At 39.3% G+C, this 19,562-nt stretch overlaps 1 protein-coding gene across 3 annotated transcripts in view; it reads right to left on the bottom strand.

Annotated features, from left to right (window-relative positions):
• The window catches only part of ELP2 (elongator acetyltransferase complex subunit 2), a 38,788-nt gene extending 26,015 nt beyond the window's left edge, over positions 1-12,773 (bottom strand). For 2 of the 3 annotated variants that reach the window (XM_066184943.1, XM_066184944.1), the window contains exons 1-5: positions 11,653-11,840; positions 10,632-10,720; positions 8,710-8,860; positions 7,445-7,522; positions 3,311-3,375 (exon numbers count right to left, since the gene is read on the bottom strand). In XM_066184943.1, the coding sequence (XP_066041040.1) occupies positions 3,311-3,375; positions 7,445-7,522; positions 8,710-8,860; positions 10,632-10,720; positions 11,653-11,698 (429 nt within the window). In that variant the 5' untranslated portion in view covers positions 11,699-11,840. Of the gene's footprint in view, positions 1-3,310; positions 3,376-7,444; positions 7,523-8,709; positions 8,861-10,631; positions 10,721-11,652; positions 11,841-12,442; positions 12,522-12,626 lie in introns of those variants that run through there. The other variant, XM_066184949.1, reaches the window with a different exon arrangement.
• Positions 12,774-19,562: the final 6,789 nt, after the last annotated feature.

The following is a 19,562-nucleotide window of genomic DNA, read 5'->3' as shown; positions in this document are numbered from 1 at the left end:
TGTGAGGAGCAAGGAGTCAGACCCAGCAATCCTTATGGGTCACCTCAAACTTGAGATACTCTAAGATTCTGTGATTCAGTCTAAGTTTTCAAGATACTGTTTGCCATAAAAATAAAAACTGTCAACTGAAACTGAGCAAGGAGTAGTGTATGTTGCTACACTAGGATTCTTAGTATTGTTTTAGCCCTTTTTTTAAGTTTATGTCTCTTGACATCCTATATTCAGTTTCTTCAGATGTATTGAGTTCTAAAATTGAATCAATATAAAGGTTCATGCAGAGGCACATGGTCATTATTTTCAGGTGATTCAAAGTTTCTATTATTATCTAGGTTATATACACGTATTTTGAGCTGTCATTCTCTCTTTTTTACAGATTTTGTTTTTATACTCTCATATTTCTTCTCTGTTTCAGTTTCCACTTGGTCCTCACTGGATACATAAGAAGTTACAACAGTTAAACAAAACCTCCTGGTCTGACTCTACTTCACAGGCTTTCCCATGCCTCTTACCTGATCTCTGAACATTGTTGCTTAGCAGCAATCTGGTCTCTTTCCTTTTAAGCAAAGAATAAAGCTGTTCTGTAGCTAGCACAACTAATGAAGATGTGGACATGCCCAGCACACTCTGCACAACTAACCCTGCCCACACTTTGGACCAGGACCAGGACCAGGCTAGCAGCAGTTTGGTAAATTTGGCAATAGTGGTCCAAGTCTTCTCATTTTTCTCCAGCAAACACTAGATGTGATACTCCTCCTCATTGCAGCTGTTAATATCAACAGATTAGAAAGGGCCTGAATTATCTTTGACTCATCCCCCTAATGCCACATCTCAGCCAGGCCAAACTATTTGGGTGGAACCCAGAACACACAGAACACCATCTTCTCAGAAAAAGAAAGCTCAAATAGAAATGCTTTGGTTTAAAACTCCAATTTAATCTGCTGGTTTACTTACTTGCCCTCCATCTGCAGATGTTATATCTCAAGCAGGAAGACATATTATGGTTTCTGAAAGATTTTTTCCCTGCATACTTTTATAAATCAATTCCCTCTTCCAACAAGTCAGAAAAGCAAAGAGCAAATTTTCTCTCTACTGTTTAACACAGTAAGGGATCTATGGGTAGGGAGTCTCAAAAGATGTAAAGTGTGCCCACTCAATTTTAAAAACCAACCAGTTTTTAATGAATAAATACATTTTGACTGTGAAATTAATGAGTTTACCAAAAGGTAGCCCGAATTAGCTAAGTAAAGATGCCTCATCATCCCTCAGAGTCTAACAGTGCCCTTTAAGTTTCATTAGAATGCCCTCCGATGAATGCATGTTCCACCGCTGGATTCATACTCACATTCATAACCACCTTTCTGAGGATGTTACCTAAAGGAAGTGCTTTACAAGAGTCACTGAATTAACTGAACAGAGCTACAGACCCTTACCAGTAAGGGAATGATACAGGAGCTAAGATTCTGATCACTCTCCCATGCCCAGTTCCAGTAAAAAATGGCAAGGCTATAGTAACAATTCCTTCAAGTACCTTTAATTCTACTAAGAAACCATAAAAAAGGTGCCAGTAGATCTGAGGAAACCTGATGAACGAGATTTAGCAGCTAGGGAGGAATTCATGTCAGAAGGCTTGCAAGGATGTTTTAATTCTGTTAATAGTTGTAAAGCACAACACAGGCTCTTTTCATTGAGCCCTCCACAGCCCACTTCGCTAAAAGAGATTTTCTGGAATGTTAAGATAGACACCAACAAGAAGTTCCACCTCATTTAAGAGATATTCTGAATGCCAACTCTGCCACAACAGCTGGTGAAAATACTTTCTGAAATTCAAAGTGTGAAAAATAACATACGCAAAACAAAATTGCTCAACCCTTGTATAAATAAAGTTTCCTACCTCCAAAAAAAGACAGCACAAACTTGCTTACGAAGCTTAAGAGGGAATTTGTTTATTAAAGTTACTTTCCTTTACCCTCCACAGACTGCCTTTTAAAATTACAGACTAACAATAACAATATACTGGAAAGTTTGGCCAACAATGGGCAAAATAAGTTATGTATCTCTGAACATTTTTGGCAGTCAAACTGTATGTAATCTGTTAACCTGAATCATGAAAACAAGTTTCAAACTCTGAATGAGAAAAACCAACTGCACAGTCCCTGAGATAAATGTCTTTCTTTAACACACTGAGAATCAGTAGTGACATTCTGCCATTGCTAATTCCCAGAGAATTCATTAAAACGACTTAACTCACAAGCTACACAGGAAAAAAGAAAAACAAAAATCTAACCAAGCACTCTTTCTTTCTACTGAGTGGTCAAGAAATCATTAAACATAGAAAATGGGGATGAAGTACTTTCTTTACTGACAACAGCAACCAAAAAAATCTTATTACTATACATGGCAGCACAAACTGGCAAAATTATCTATAAAGTAGCTTTTATCTCACTCAAAACAAAAAAGAAAAAAGGAGTATCTATTCTTTAATCCTTAAAGGGAGTGTATCTGAGCAAATGCAGCAGACTAAGTGGTTCTACATATGCCAGTTTCAAAGGGAGGTTCTAAATGGCAGCTTCACTGGTGCATTGGGAGAGCATTTGTGGTTTGAAGAGTTTTTTTTAAGGGAGTGAGAGAAAGAAAGAAGTGATACTGAATTCTGTTCTGGAAAACAGTCCAACATTCAACACATGCTTTAGAATCTAACAAAACTTCTGAACAGATGCAAGAGAGGACATAATGTTTTTCTACTGCTGAAAAGGAATATTTATCTGCATGAAAAACTAAAAATTGCCAGCTTCCAAACAACACATGAAAAATGTGTGCTTTCATAAGATCAGATACTCCTAAAAATACTTTTTTTTTTTGATGTTCAAAAGCAGTCAAGCATAAAGGGTATACTCAGCAACAAACATAAAATTCCTCAAGATAGAAGTCCTAACAGTTTTATTATAAGAATTTATAGAATGAAAGTAACATCATTTCCATATGAACAACTCAATGCCTGGATACTTAACAAAGAAGGACAGTCGCAGCTATTTTGTATCAGTAGGAATAGAAACAGGCTATCTTCACACAGGGGGAAAAAAATCAAGAAAAACTAACATTTTCATGCACTGACAACTTCAGTATTCTGTATGCGCAACTCATCATTGCCCAGAAAAATGGAAGAACTATTTGAAAAAAAGTTGTTGCATGCAATGGCTATGTAGAGACAGAAAGGACTTAACTGAAGAAGTTGAAAAACATCAACAGCACATTTCAAAAGCAGCAGAAGTACTCAGTAATGCTCTGAGCAAGAGACAAAAATTGTAATTACCTGACCATTCTGCTGTATAAATAAACTTATTTTGCAGTCATCACCACCACAAGCCAGTATTGGTACTAGAAAGGAAAAGAAGGTTTTCATTTTTTATAAGATCTAATATTCTACAATATGAAAAAATACAAATAATGTAAAAATCAATCCAGAAATATATTGAAATATAATAGTAAGAGACAAGCACGTGTGATACCACTCTTTTAATGTTTTCTACATTAGCTGCCTAATAAATTGGTACATTAAGAACACAGAACTCAAAAGTTATTTTGACATGCAAATAATAGCTGTAAATATTTAAGATGCTAAGAATTTTTAATTATATTTTATTGATATCAACAGGCATTTGTTCTAAATACAGAAGAAGGAAGAAACAAAACAAAATGACTCAGAACTAAGGCAATTCAAGTTCCTAAATCAACTAAGATAGGTTTAGATGGAGTTAGCATAATTATTATACAGCAAATAAAAAGACTAAAAATGGAAGACAGATCACCACTACATGTACACAAGAATATGAAAGCAATGAAACATTTTTCACTCAAAACTTGAGTAGTCTTGAGTAGTAGTTGACTTGCACTGGCTAACCTAAAAAGTGCACAAGCCTTCTAAGTCTATTGAATCAATCCAGAAAAAGTTATGCCTGAGGTTAAAAAAGAGAAGTTAGGCAGTGTATTAGTTCCTCTCTCCAACAGAAGATGATGAGGAAAAATAGTTAATGTTTATTCCACTTTTCTTTTTTAAATCATAAGGAAGAAGTGTTACTGCTAGGGACTGAAACAGTAAAAGCAAATAAATTTAGAATAAAACTATGAGGAAATAAGTTATAAGTTAAGGGCTAGACAATTGCATTTCTCAAGTCTGGATAGAAAACAAGATACTAAATTTCACTAAAATCAACTACTTAAAAAAAAAAGCCTCAACATCCCTTCATACAGTTAATTTTCTCTTTACTATGGCTAGATCAAAAATCAACTTGAATATTCATAATATGTTTATCCTCTCGATTAATTTCTTCTTTCTGCTTGTACCAAATCTGTGCCTAGTTATCCACTGCTCCTCTTGCACTTCTCAGTCACATTCCACATTCTCACAGTTCCATCACTTGCTTCTTCTCTCCAACCTCTAAGAGGCCTAAAATAAACCTTCTTTGGATTGAAGGTGATGAGCTGCTTTGAATGAAGACCTCGTCATCAGGTCCACAGAAACTGGACAGGAGTGACGTTTTCTTCCATAAAATACAATAAAATGGATGTTCTTGAAGACAATATCATCCTTTCCTGAGAAACCCATTGTATGGGCCATTATTCTAACTACATATTTACTCAGTGGAACGAAACTTTAACTAAGAAAACCAAAGAGAGGATTTTGTTTTAGTTGCTGTTGTAAACAAATGCAAATACTTTCAGTCAAAAAGTTCTATCAAGAAATATATATCTGGTAAAAAACAACTAGTATGTAGTTGTGCAAATAAATGCTTTGGGGTATTAGAATTTGGATCTGATTAAGAAAAAATTCCTGCAGAGGAAATAAGAAAAGTAAGTTGGATAATCAAAGCTTTTCCAAATTCACTCGTTCTTATTTTTTCACCATGCAATTCAGTTCTGAGGAGACAATTATATACTGTCAAAGGCCAATCATGACAATTATCCAGGTGGTAGGAAGAATCAGATTATATGCCAAATAGCTCATCAAGACTTGTAAAATATTAAATCCTATTGCCAGCATTTTAGAAGCAGAGTTTGTGCAGACAATGCAAGACAAAAAGCAAGCAACCAACCAAAGCTGCACAAAGCTCTTCTTCAAGGCTAAACAGCAAATGTACAGAAACTCCTTAACAAATAGGCTGCCAGAAAAGTGTTTAAGCTGCATTTCAGCTCAAACAACTGCTCAGGCTTTTATGAGCAGCTTTCTATCAGTTTTCCCTATTTGACTTCTTGACCAAAGTGGCTGAATTTTACTTTTTTTTAAAATAATTTATTTTCAAGGACAATCAGTTAAAATCCTAGGCACCAGGAATGTCTTCTGAAAGTTAAAGCATATGAATCAATTTTCAATGCAAGCCTCAAATTTCTTTTCTCGGTGAAATTAGAGGTTACTGTAAATGCTTCGGGAAATGTAGTTTATCATTTTCAGAAAAGTAATTCTGTACTTAGTTCCTGACTTAAGAAATGCAGATTGTTCTCAAGAGAAAAGCTTCCTTGAATCTCTGTGCAGCTGATAACTCAGCCTTCGTAAAGATTTCTGAGCAACTCCTAAATTTATCATGGATCATTTTTCCCTGAAGATCATTAAAATTCCAAATTGCCATTAGAGATTAATGTTTCTGACAAATGATCAGCAGTGATATTTTAAATAATATATTTTAAGCTACTTTATTTAGATTTCAGAATTCACATACTCCTCAGCTATATGGACTACCATGTCATGTTCAGGAAGAAAACACTGGCTATGCTTTATTAAAAGCCCCTTTACAGATTTCTACAGGAAACATTTCTATACATTTATGGTTCAAAATCTAAACTGTTTCTTGGCAATTTTAGCAGCAGAGCCCATTCATACTGGAACTGGAACAAAAAAAAAGCAAATGTCTAGTAATTTTTTTTAATTCAATACAAAATGAAATTTGTTTTGCAGATTGATATTATACAAATTGAAAATAATTTCAGTTCTTAAGAAAAATAAAGAACTCTTTTTCAGCTTATGAGCACTGCATTGCTTTGGATAACTAATCTCACTGGGGATGGGAAGAGTTCATAATAAAGGACTGTCCTGCTCTCAACGTAACTTTAAGCAACATTGATTTTGGGGACTCTGGAAAACCAAATCCCTTGCTATTCCACCATTCAGAGAAACTTCAAACACTTCATGCAATTTGACTTTCAGAAACATTTAGTTTTAAGAACTAATATGCTAATTTTAATTTATAGTGTTTTCAGAATGTATGGTTACTTCTCTTATATATAACATGATTTCAACACTGAACAGAAGCTCTAGTGTGTTACAGTGAGAATTTCCTACCTGTACAGCATCAAAAATGATGGTATAATCTATTGTTTTGCAATATGAATGTTATACTCATAGACACCATAGGCACTTCACTTCTAAAGAATATTCACATTTGCAGTAATAATTTTAATTTAACCTCAAGCCTTTTAACTTTATCTCAACAAGCACAGGTTAGTGTATTTACAGGAAAAGTGAGAAAGAGATGTAAATGTTCTTTAGTGGTGCAGATGCTGCTTTTGGTATCAGACATGCTCTGAAAACAGACACTGGCATTTCCAAATGGGACAACATATTTTGATAGAGCTTTCATAGCTCCCAGAATTATCAAAGCCAAAGAATAAAGTATGCTTGTAAGCATATAATCAAAACAACACATCAGTGTGGAATGCATGCGGCAAAGAGCTGAAAATTCCAGATACAGTAAGAAAATTTAGCACTTTTTCAGTTGGGAGCCTGGCAGGCCTCGATCCAGGTGAAAGACTCTGATACTTAAACACAAACTTAATTCAACATCTGGCTTGAGGATACATCTTCTTTATTTAAAAAAAAAAAAGCTTCTACCTATTTGCACAAAAAGATTGTGTCTGTGGCAGCCTGCAAAATCTAACACTTCTGTTAATACAAACCTACATAAACCACACTGAACAGTCAGGTTAAAGTAGTTCAGCCTCTCAATTTTTTCACATTTAAGCCTGAAAAAGTGATAAACACTGCTTAGGAACCTACAGTTTTCAATGCAGGCCTTCAGATTTTTTCTGAATCTCGCCCTTCATTTCAAACAACGAGAACAAACATATGCAGCAGCACCAGGAGGAGGTGGAACTAACAGCATCATCCTATCCCATTCATTTATGGCATTGTTATCCCATTTTAAAGCTTTCCATCTCAAGAGTTCAACTAAATAACTCCGAGTGCCATTTTGAAGACACTGGAATCAGTCTGTGTTTTTAATTACTAAGAAGAGTTCAGAGAAAATCTTTAGATACAAGAATCAGCTTAGGCAGATTTCATAGAAAACAAAAACTGTGGCACACAGGTCTGGAGTCAGTCAAATGAAAATGTGTTTGGGGGATTTCTTAGATTTTTCTTCCTGCATTGATATTTAAGATGTGCAGCTTTACTTACCATCACTGCCAGGCAAGAAGGATAAGCGGACATCCATAACAAATCCATTTCCAAACTGCAGAATTTCAATGCATTTAGCTGAAAAACAGGAACAGACAGTGTTTATCTCATTCACTGTAACTATTACTGTCATTCCCTTCTATATTATATGGTTAAAATTTCCCACCCATTTTTATTTTAAGAAGCTGAAAAAAATCTACTTTTTTTTCAGAAGCCTAAACAACAATATCATCTTCTGTGTGGCCATAAAAATTTATCCAGTTATTTGAGTTAGAAGATAACACTGAGTATTAAATCTGTACAGCTTTAGTGTGGTAACATACCAGAAGCAATAAATATTACAAAATACATCCTGTGGCAACTGCATTCCCAACACAGAAGATAAAACTGAATCCATTTGCTACAACAGCAGGAGAGAGATGAGGAAAAACCTGTAAACATCCCTGAGGATCCTGGAAATAGTTAAACTAGTAAGCCATCCAGATCAAAATAAACAAGAGGATAGCAGGAAAAGTGGAAGAATTAGTCCCTCTATCACTGTAACCCACACCATTAAGACAAAATGGAAAAGATGGGACTTCATGGGGTTCTTTGGGAGCACCAAAAATGCCTTCTGGAACATGGGACTGTAGATTGGCACTCCCACCTCTCTCATGTAGGCAAGGCAACATGAAATCTTCAAATACACCAGAGAAGGAAGAAAGTAGCTGAAGAAATGCAGTCACTATAACTCAACCAGCAAATAACACCTTAAATCTCCATTATCTACCCAATTTACTTCTTACTTATTTTAGAATGCTGTTTTCCCATATTTCCATGCAAGGGCCTCGTTCAACAGAAGGTCAAGATCCCATTATCCCAAACTTCAAGCCAATAGGAAAAAACAAGTGAGCAGTTAAATCTCACCTTTCTAATGCCAGCATTAATCATTTTACTACATAATTTTACTTCACAAATGCATACAGCTAGTCTGCCTCCACATTACAGAGCAAAACAATTGTTCAGATTATCATAATCTGAATACGTATTTTTTAAAAAAAAGTAAATTCAGGCCACACATCCCTGATGAAATATAAGGAAAAATCATTCTGCAGAACAAATCTGACCTGAGGCTTTCAAAGAGTAATACAGTGCTTTGATGTACGGCAGTCTGAAGAGAAATCAATGTAGTTGCATTACAAGATGTTAGTATTTAATACCTAATGGGTAAGCATTCATCATTCTTATTCAGCCACTATGTTATCTCTAACATTAAAAAATGTTACCTTCTGCACCACACCGAGACCAGATTCTCACAGTAGAGTCAGAGGCTGCAGAAGCTATTAGCAGATTTAAATCAGGTTCATCTGACTGGTAGACAGCATCCACAGCAAAAACAGCTTCTGTGTGGCCTTTGAGAGGAATGCTCTTCACAGGCTGAACACATAAGAAAATTTTACAGAGTCTTAAATTCCAGTAACTTACAGGAGAGAATTTTTAAAGCCATTTTAGAAAAAAAACCCCAATAACGAAAATGAGTTCTATACCTGCAATGACAGAGTGTCTGCCAAGCTATGTTTAAGCTAAAGCACATTCCAGGAAACCCACAGAAGGGATACAGCAGCAGTGAATATTAACTTGGTAGGATTTTGCTCAAAGCTAAACAGAATTAAATGTTCCTCTGTACACTATACAAACCTCACCCTTCCTTGAGGGAAGTTGGAAACAGTACAGAAGTTAGGAAGAGCAGTTTTCCTTCCTTTTTCTCCTTCTCTTGTCCCTCACCCTAAGGAACATGCCACAAAAATTTGGAGAACCTTAGTGAAGGAGACAGAGCAGAGAACACAATGGAATAAGCAGCAGTTACAGCAGCTCTAGCAGCAATGTTTAGAGTGTTCTCACAAACCAAACCAGCTTTTTACTCCTTTAAAATGCCAACATGAAAAACAAAACCGCCAAATTTAGACAATGAATACAGGTGATTCAATTTGCAATCTGTTCCTCATAAACACAAAGATCGCAATGACAAGCTTTTAATTGTGCAACCAGAAGTCACCCAGCATTTATCCAAATGTTATCATAGACAGAGTTAACATCTCTTCCCAAAATACAGCCTGGTAGGTCCCAGTAAGAATTTTTGATTGGTTCAATACAGAAGTTTGTTTTAAGAATTTACACTGGTCTAGAACTGCCATTGAAATGTGCACATTTAACCACATTCTTCTGAAATTATTGCCATAGGGCTGTGCACCACATCAGCAGAAAAAGTTTATTAAAAAAATCTATAACTTAAATAAATGCATGAACAGAAATGGATCAGGATCAGAAATAACTTCTTTCTGAGAACTTTGCCCCATCAAAGCAGGTTCATTTCCCCCTACTATGCATTCTCATGCATTTTAAAATGCCACATCTAATAACCTACTTTGAGACAGATGATGAAATGGGTTACGTACACAACCATTCAAATGCAGTGCCTAATATGCAAGATTTTGAAAGCCAGATAAGAAAGTGGCTTTTTCATCAAAATTTCACATCATTCTGAAGGGTCTTTCACACAACACTGAATCTTTTGTCTTACATTTTACAGTTCAAATAATAAATTAGCAAGTAAGGTCTCCTTACCTTTCTCCATTTCTCTGACAAAAGCCAATTGTTGCATAGATTTTTTTATTTTCATCTTTGTTAAACATCTACTCCAACTTGTATATCATTCTGGTAAGACTATCTATACACAAACCCCACACTTTTGCACAGATTGACCACAAAACACTAGAAATGGATATAAGGAAACAAGGAAGAAGGGCACAGAAAATGCCAGCTCAGAATGAGCCTTACTGTTTGAAGGTTTGAAGGTGGTTTAAAGAAAACTGCCATGTGAGATCAGAAAGCTGGTGAGTCAAGAACAGACAAACAGGGTCTTGCAGACACCTAAACAAATCCAGTCAATGACTGACAGGTTAGTTAATTTCTCTACCAATCCTGATTTGAAAAAGATGAACCACAGAAAAGAAGAAACAACATTTATAGTAAAACATAGCAAGACAGAGTACCAGCAATTTCAAGGACGTACACACTGGGTTCAATTAAAAATAAAAACCAAAAATAGTCAAAGTGAAACAAATAGTATGAACCAGAAATACAGACAAAACAGATAATTTGTGATATAGTGCAGAGGGAGATTAGAAAAAAGGTTATTCCTGCTTACCTGATTATTATTCCATGTTACTGTATCTTTCCATTCCCAAAGAATAAGTTGTTTATCAGATCCACCAGAAATTAACTCTGTTTCAGAAGCTAAAAAAATATGTTTGGTTAGTTCAGTGTACACTTAAGTTTGTAACAGCAACCTAAGCAGTTCTGCTGGTTACTACTCACAAAGTATCACTGGTGACCAAAGCTTCCACCAAAATAAAGTATGGTTAATGGGAATTGCACTGTGCAGAACAGGTTAGGAGCAAAGATACTCCCTAAGAAAACTTAAAGAGAAGGACTATTTAAAGTTCTGTATGAAAGTGGTAAAAATACCTTTCCAAAAGACTCTCAAATCCAACAGTGTAAATTAATTTTTTGGGGTTTTGTTTGGTCTTTTTGGAAGACAGGAAAATAAAGCAAGAGAATTCCAAACAAACAGAATTCAAAGCTTCACAAGAAAATTTATTTCCCAAGTTCCCTGAAAATAACTTATTTTAATCATTTTTAAGAACAATATGTTTTAGTGCAACCCACTGAAAGAATTGCAGTTTGTATCACTATTAAAAACTAATGCTTGCACCTCAATGCTTCTCAAAAAAAGGAAGCAGCACATTACATTAACAGTTTAATCAACAGTTGCATTTCTCTTTTTCAGTGAGTTTCCATAAACACCTGAGAGCAAGAATATTTGCCTAAGAAAAGCCTGGCCCAAGCAATGTTAAATCCTGGAATTACTATCTAGCAAAAGCCTCATAAATGTCTCAAAATTTTCTATCTATCTCTAAAGATTTTTTTTTTTTTCAAGCACAAAACCTCTACGCAACTTCAGAGCTTTATACTCAGAGATTGCTGCAAAGGCATTGCAAATCAGTTTGCAAAGTCAAAACAGGCAAAACTCCAAACATTACAAAACAGACTGGTAGCAGAACAAGCAGCACAAGCCACCGACCTGTATGAGCTGTGGCAGCCCCAGGCAAACACCTTCTTAGGGTGCCCTTGGCTGTGGGGCTGAGAGCAGAGAACCCCTCACTCACCAGGCAGCTCACCGGGGTTTGGCAGGTCACATTCCTGTAGACCCATCTGTTAAAATGAGGCCAGACCTCGAGTACTGCGTCCAGTTCTGAGCCCCTCAGTTCAGGAAGGGCACTGATATGCTGGAGCAGGTCCAGAGATGGGCAACAGAGCTGACAATGGTCTGCAGCACACATCTTATGAGGAGCGGCTGAGGGAGCTGGGGGTGTTTTGCCTGGAGAAAAGGACGCTCACGGCAGACCTTATGTTCTCTACAACCACCTGAAAGGAGGGAGTGGCCAGGTGGGGGTCGGTCTCCTCTCCCACGCAGCAAGTGACAGGATGAGAGAACATAGTCTTAATGTGCGCCAGGGGAGATTTAAGCTGGACATCAAAAAAAATGTCTTCACAGCAAGGGCGCTTAGGCACTGGAATGGGCTGCCAGGGAGGTGGTGGAGTCACTGACTCTGTAGGTGTTTAAGGAAAGACGGGACGCGGCACTCAGTGCCATGGTCTAGTTGACACGGTGGTGTTGGATTGTAAATTGAACTCGATGACCTCAGAGATATTTTCCAAACTAAATGATTCTGTGAAAATCCCTACTGGGAAGCTGGCCTTAAGGCGAAAGGATGCACTGCAAGCGTCGCAGTCCCCTATTTCCTTGAGTGTCCAGCTCAGCCCCGCTGATGCCGAGCCTCGCCCGCTCCTCTCCCCGGCAAGGGCAGCAGAGCCCTCGGCCCGAGAGAACCGGCCCCGGCCCCACCGCGGCGCCGCACCCCGAGGAGACAGGGGGTGCAAGGCCGCGCTACTCACCGCGGTCCCGCCGGCGGACCCAGCGCACACAGTTCACCCTGCCGGCGTGGCCTCGGAGGGCGGCGACCGCCCGCCTCACCTGCGGGACAGACAGACAGACAGCACCGAGCATGAGGGACTGGTCCGGGTCCCGGTCCCGGTCCCGATCCCGCTCCCAACCCCGCCCCAGAGCGCATCGGCTCACCGCCGGGTCGTAGAGGACGACGTCGTGGCAGCTGCCGAAGGCGAGGAGGCCACCGCGGCCCCAGGCCACGACGCCGCCGCCCGCCCGGTTGGCGCAGCAGGCGATGTGACAGAGCGACACGGGCGCCGCCATCTCCGCCGCCGCTGCCGCGTGCGCGACCCCGCGCGGCTACCATGGCAACGACCCCGCGCGGGGCGGGGCCCCAGGGGGCGGGGCGCGCGCGCTCCTGTGGGGATTTTCGGTGGGAAGTGAAATTTTTTAGCTTTATTGCGGTGCTTGCCGAGACCTCAAGGATTTAAAAAGTTTAAAACGTTTCCGTTTGCTGGTTTCTCCTAACGTCCAGCCTAAATGTCCCCTGGCGCAGCTTAAGGCTGTATACTCATGCTGTCGCGGGGTGCCTGGGAAAAGAAAGCGACCCCCACCTGGCTACAGCCTCTTTTCAGGGAGTTATAGAGAGCATTAGGGTCCCCCCTGAGCCTCCTTTTCTACAGGCTAAAGACCCCCAGCTCCCTCAGCCGCTCCCCGTAGGATTTACCCTCTGGACCCTTCACCAAGTGGATTCCACCAGAGCTGCGGGAGGGCTGCGTATCAGGGATCGTGTCGCTGTTCCCCGTTCCTGGGCTGTTTCCATCACCTGTGAAGCCAGCTCCTGATCAGGAATCATGCTCAAATTAAGTCTCTGACGTCGGGATCTATTTAATACTACCGTATGTGATGTCCTAAAATTATTGTCATGGAAAGCATGAGAATTTGCAATTGAGCAGTGGCCAGGGTGAATGTCTTGATCTGAATACGTTTGAATACCTTTGCTTTTCAGGAAAAAAAAAAAATTGAGAACATAGCAATTAGTGAACTCCATCTGTTACTTTTTTTTTTTTTTTTTTTGCATTTTTTGATATATTTATTGCCCTTCCTGCACAAGAAATTAAAGTCAAATCAAGAAAAAGTAAATACTGCAGTAGCATTCTAGTTTTACTTGCATGGTGACTGGCCTTGAGAAATGGAGTCACAATACAGGGTATTACACGGTATAGATGTGCTCAAATTTTATCAGCCACTTGGCGTCACGGGTTCAAGGATTTTGCCAGTTCCCAGTAGCCACAGGTGCAAACAGCTGCCCCACAGGCTGAGTAAGAATCTCAGCAGGACCTTCAAGACATCCACTCTGCCTCCAAGTGCGCTGCCCCACACATGCCGAAGGCCCTGGAGCAGAAGCCAGGCTGAAGTGTAAATTGAGAGCTCTGCAACGAGAGCGTGGAAAGGAGAGAAACAGAGATGTGCTTCCTGTCCCCAAATCCCACTTAGGATATCCTGAAATATTTCAAACTGAACTGAAAAGCTGGGAAGTCTGGGCTGGAAGGCAAAGCTGGCTTTATGGGGCTGTGCAGGGAATGAGGCAGGAGGTGGGAGCAGGAAGAGAAAGCAGTGAAAGGCAAGCAGGCATCCAGAGGAAACATTCTGCAAAGCACATGGAACATTTTGGGCCCTAAACCTCTCCTGCTGGGCCTTTATCTCCCTGTGTGTTCTTGAATCCTGGCTGTCTGCAGCGCTGTAACCTGACACAAAAACACTGCAGATAGGCACAGTTGTTTTCCAGCGGGTATGAGAGGAAGGAAGCTGTGCCTGATCACACACAAGATACAGCCAGAAATGTTAGCTGCTAAGGGAACAAATGACTCCTTGCAGAAAAATGCATGGATCCAGTCATCAAAGCATGCCTTGACTGAGGAGTGCTGTCTTGAGCTGCCAAGGATGGCTGTGCAGCAGTCAGGTTGCACAGCAACCCCTTCTCAGCAGGCCTTGCCAGGGTTGGAGTCAGGGCTCCGGCAGAAGGAGGTCGGACACTGCCAAAAAGCTGGGTCATGTTATAGGAGTTGCGTCTGTTGCTGTGGGAACAAAGCTACCTCTGGCTGTGATTGTAGGCGTAAGTGTAGGCTTTTCCAAGACGGATTGAACAAGAGACTCCTCTGTGGCACAAAAAGTTAACTTGACTGATAGATAGCCTGCTGCTTTTGCTGTCCTGTAAACAGTTTTATTGGGGTGCTGCTTGTATTGGAGAGATTAGGGGTTGTGTCATGCCTAAGGGTGCAAGGGCATTGTGGCCTCATGCTGCAGGGTTTTTGGGGCTGGTCCTTGCACACCTCAGGGTGCTTTCCCAGCCAGTTTGAGATACCATATTGTGGAGGGCTGCTGGTGCCAGTTATTGACAGTGATTGCCTCTTTTCCTCCATAAAAGGTCTGTCACTGTCACCGCTGTACCGCCCTAACGCAGTCCAACACTGAGAGAACTGGGATAAATCAACACAGAATACGGACTTAAAAGTGCCGTGAGGAATGCTGTAGCAGCACCATAGTGCCATGGCTAAAAATGCACAGGAAGCTGGATTTATATCAGGATAGATCAGCCGAGATGAGCCTAGTTTCTTACTTGTCATAAGTACTCCGCCTGACCAAGGCCTCATTCAAGTGAGACTCTGAGCCTTTGGTCAAACCCAAGAAAATTTTTTTGTGAACTCTGATACTACAGGATCTTCTCTTGAAACCTGAAATACGTGGAGGATATTATGTGAAAGTTGAGAATATCAGATAATTACTATAGAGCCAATATGCCTTTTAGGAACACATACTTTATGAGGATGTAATAGTGATGGTCAGTCGTATTAAAAGGATAGAAAAGGACATACCCTAGACTTGTCAGCAGCTGCCAGTCTTCATTCATAGCTAATGTCCTCATGGAATTAGAATCTCTTGTAGAGACGCAGAGAAGTGGATGCTTCCTTCCTCTTCAACTGGGTCATCACATCTGTCCTTGTTTTCCTTCATATTCCCAGGAAATAACTTCTTTCGTTTTCAGAAATATATGTAAAATAATCTTCCTCTTTTTCTCCCTTTGGTGTGATTTTTGGGACACAAGAAGAACCATCAGAGATGGTTATTAGGGTGCCCAAGCAGACTTCAGAAGTCACTCCATAGTTTTGTCCATATCTTTTATGTGTCCCAGTTTGATTCTGCCAATGGAGGTACATCTACAAGCTCTGATAAGGGGGATACTACTTGAACAAAAGATTTCTTGAGCTTGATATAAATTTGCCGGTTAGTTAGGCATTGGGAAAACATCTGTTCCAATAGTAATTTAGTAGTAAAATAATAATTTTGTATAGTAATAGTAATTTTGAAGCTAAACTCATGTTTACAAGTGAGGTTTTGCAGACAGAGGTGTCTTAGTGCCCTTCATGTGCTCCCTACCCAACTCAGTTATGCCTACAACTTTATGAGTGAGACAGAGAAAACACAACACTAATCAAAAAGTTACATTTAGTGTTTAATATACTTACCTAACTACGTCTAAACATTGAGATGGAAATATAATAATGTTGCAAATATGTTAAATCAAAGTTTAATGCTTTCTTTTATTGAGTGAAATCTTGATGTACAAGAACGTGTGTTAATAGACAGGAGTCATTCTACATGAACACTATGAAAAGCAGCAGTCGCATGTTAGATTTACAGTTTAATTATATGTAGTTAAGTTCTATAGAAGAAAGTTCAAAAGATATTAAATGAGCAAAGCCAGTACTCAAAGGCTGGGGGCCTTGTTCTTGTAAGTTGTTGAACTTAGCCTATCTTTATGTGTCTTCATTGTACATATGCTCATGAAATAATCCCTAATCAAATTGCCTCATATACAAGTTCCTGTTTGCTATTTTTACTTTAGATTGTTTGCCTCCAGAAGCAACCTGGATGAGTAGTGCCTGGTGAATGCGAAAGCTATTCAGTACTTTAATGTCTCCTCATTAGCTATATCGTGGTCCTAGGCTTAATTTGTTGTACAGTAGTAGTCTTTTCTGTACAGCACAGAATTATCATTTTCCGTAGCTGTCTTTTTTTTTTTTTTTTTTTAATCTGCTACTGCCACAGCACCTGAATGTCTCAGGAAAAACTTTTTGAGTTACATTTTTCTTTATAAGATAACTCTTACGTAGAGTGGTATTATTATATTCATTTCCTGGGGTAAATTTCTGCCTAGACTAGCATTCATAATAAAATCACAGACTCATAGAATGGCTTGGATTGGAAAAAATCACCTACTTTCAAGTCCCTGCCATGGGCAAGGACACCTTCCACTAAATCACGTTGCTCAGGGCCCCATCCAACCTGGATTTGAATACTTCCAGGAGTGGAGCATCCACAGGTTCTCTGGGCCACCTGTTTCAGTGCCTCAGCACCGTCACAGTTCAGAATTTCTTCCTAATGCCTAACCTAAACCTGCTCTCTTTCAGTTTGAAGCCATGCCCTGCTTGCCATCACTACACTCCTTGATATATAGTCCCTCCCCTATTTTCTGCAGTTTCCACCCACTTCAGCTACAAGAAGGCTGCTCCAAGATGTCCCCAGAGACTTCTCTTCTCTAGGCTGAACAACCCCAAATCTCTCAAGCACCATAGGTCTTTAGGGGTGAAATAAATGCCTGTTGTAGAAGACAGAGAATAACATTCAGGAGACTGACAAACCATCCACAGCATCCTTTGCCTCCAGCTTGGATTGAGAGCATCCAAAACTTGGAAATCAGATTCCAGCCCTGGGACACTTCTGATGGCTGTGCCAAGGTTTCATATGAGGGATGAGACCTGGAGCACTGCAAAAATAAATATTAAACAATAGTGACCAAAACCATAAACGTGAGTTTAAATAACTCCCCAGCTTCACTATCCTGTACAACAGCTGGGAGCAACTCCATTGCCTTTGACATCTTGAAAACAGATCCAGCCAATTCCTTTTTGCCAGCTCTGGGATCTGTGTTGGAAGGCATTCCACTGCATGAAGAATACTAATTTGTGGGTTTGCTAGGATTTCCTTCCCTTGAGCATGCACCTACAAGATTTGAAGGGATGATCAAGGAGAAGTGTCATTCTCAAAGTTACTAATTGAGTCCATTAAAATTCAGCATCAGTCTGTTTTTAACTGCCACTGGATCAATTTGGGAATTGTGGGTCCTGCATTCAATAAAAGTTAAGATTTCTGTTGTATCTTGAGTTTAACATAAGCCTGGGGCATCCTTTCCAAATACATCTCTCAAGATAAAAAAGCAGATATTGTTACTTGAATAGATTTAATTTTAAATGTTTAGGGAACGTTTTTAGAAACAATTTCTCCTTTAATTCATCTCACTGAAGACTGAAAGTTGAATGATGCTGGTGAAAGAATTTGAACTGAACAAATCTTAACTATAGCTATTTCCATTTTCCTTGAAGGCTGTATTTTAAGTATTCTATGAATAGCTTAAATCCCCACTGCCTAAATGGATTTTTGATTTTCTAAAGAAAAAAAAATTAGTTAGAAATATAATTCAAAATTAGTTTTCCAAACAATGACTGTAATTGCTGGCTAAAAGAAATTCCGGATAAAATCTCTCTGATATTCTTCTTTTTTTAAGAAAGACCTAACACAAACATGACCTAGAAAATTGCTTGGGAAGAAAAAAAAGAGAAAAAGGATGAAACAGCTTGTCACATAATCAAACTGATTATGCATTATGTTTTTGAAAAAGAAGCTCTAAAAAGAGACATGATAATGGGCATTCATTCCAGAGGGAGTACGTGTACAAACACACATGCACACAAAAGAGAAAGAAAAAGAAAAAGTACTGGAATAATTAAAGTAATATTTTACACTTAAATACTGTATTAGCAGCAGTTCCAATAGGACTTGCACAGGATATTTTTCCACACCATAGAATATTATCTCCCAAATCCAAAAATAAGTTTTGTAATAATCTCCTGATGCATCTCTTCACGCTTATTTTAAAAATTCAAACCTAACATGTTGAGTTAATAGCAGTTGGTGATTTTAATTGCACACATGCACACATTTATCATGTAGCCACATCCACTGCATATATATTTAAAATGGGTTTTGATCATGAAGGGATTTTGTAAAAGTTACATAACCTCTGGAAGGATATGCCTGATCCAAAGCCTTCAGCTTTCCAAAGCAGTCAGATATTCCTAGTATTTGATGAAGCTTTGAATCAGAGGTCTGGCTACTGACACTAGGAGCTGGCAGCCTTTTTTATCTGTATGATAATGGCACACTTCCCTGCTCTTTGTCACTGTCTCACTCCCAGTAACTTGGTGAGCACAGGTAGGAAAATTAATAACCTCCTATCCTGCTGGTCTGAAGCTGTCACAGGTTTCAGCTCGGGGGACGTACAAACAGCATAATAAGTTTGTATGAGGAAATCCCCATTCCCAATGCTAAGTTCTCAAAGGCGAATGTCTGCTGAGTCTCACAGCTGCAGAGAAAAGAGGAACATGACACAGCATATCCTATGCTCATACAGCAGCCTGCTTGTGTTAGATGAGACTTTCTCTCCTAGGAAAGATAATGAAAAACTCTCTCACTTCTGTCAAAATTCCTTTTTAAAATGGGGGGGGATGTTTCTTTTTTCTTTATTTTTTCACTATTGGTGTACATTGGCGTACAAAGTTTCTGTAGTAGACAACAACTTCTTTGGAGAATTTGATGAACTGCTTTACCACACATTATAGATGAAGTTATAAGAAGGGCTTGAACCTGTCCCACCACAGGGCCCAGAAAGTGCCCTGTGCCATTCAAGTTGGAGTTGGCATCACAGGTGATTCTGTTGCTCTTCTCCTGTCACCCACACCCACCCTGGCCCAGTCAGATGCCACAAGCCACAGAAGAGAAGTAAAAAATACTTTATTTAACAAGGGGAGAATGAGCTTTCTGTTTGATGTGGCTTGGCTTAAATAAGCACCTCAGAGGAAGACTTCCTACCACACTAGCACATTAAGAAAACATTGCTAACAAGAAAGGTATTTCCTACAGAGATATGACTGAATAAGAGTTGATGGTAAAGAAATTTAGAAAGGAAAAATATTGAGTGAACGTGAGGAAAAAAATTTCCTTTGGTTG

Source organism: Chamaea fasciata, unplaced genomic scaffold, assembly GCF_029207755.1.
Source record: "Chamaea fasciata isolate MVZ Bird 193981 ecotype frontalis unplaced genomic scaffold, bChaFas1.0.hap1 SCAF_1, whole genome shotgun sequence".
In the NCBI taxonomy this organism is placed as follows: Eukaryota; Metazoa; Chordata; class Aves; order Passeriformes; family Sylviidae; genus Chamaea; species Chamaea fasciata.
The sequence above is the reverse complement of the archived record's forward strand: the minus strand, read 5'-3'. Positions and strand labels throughout refer to the sequence as shown.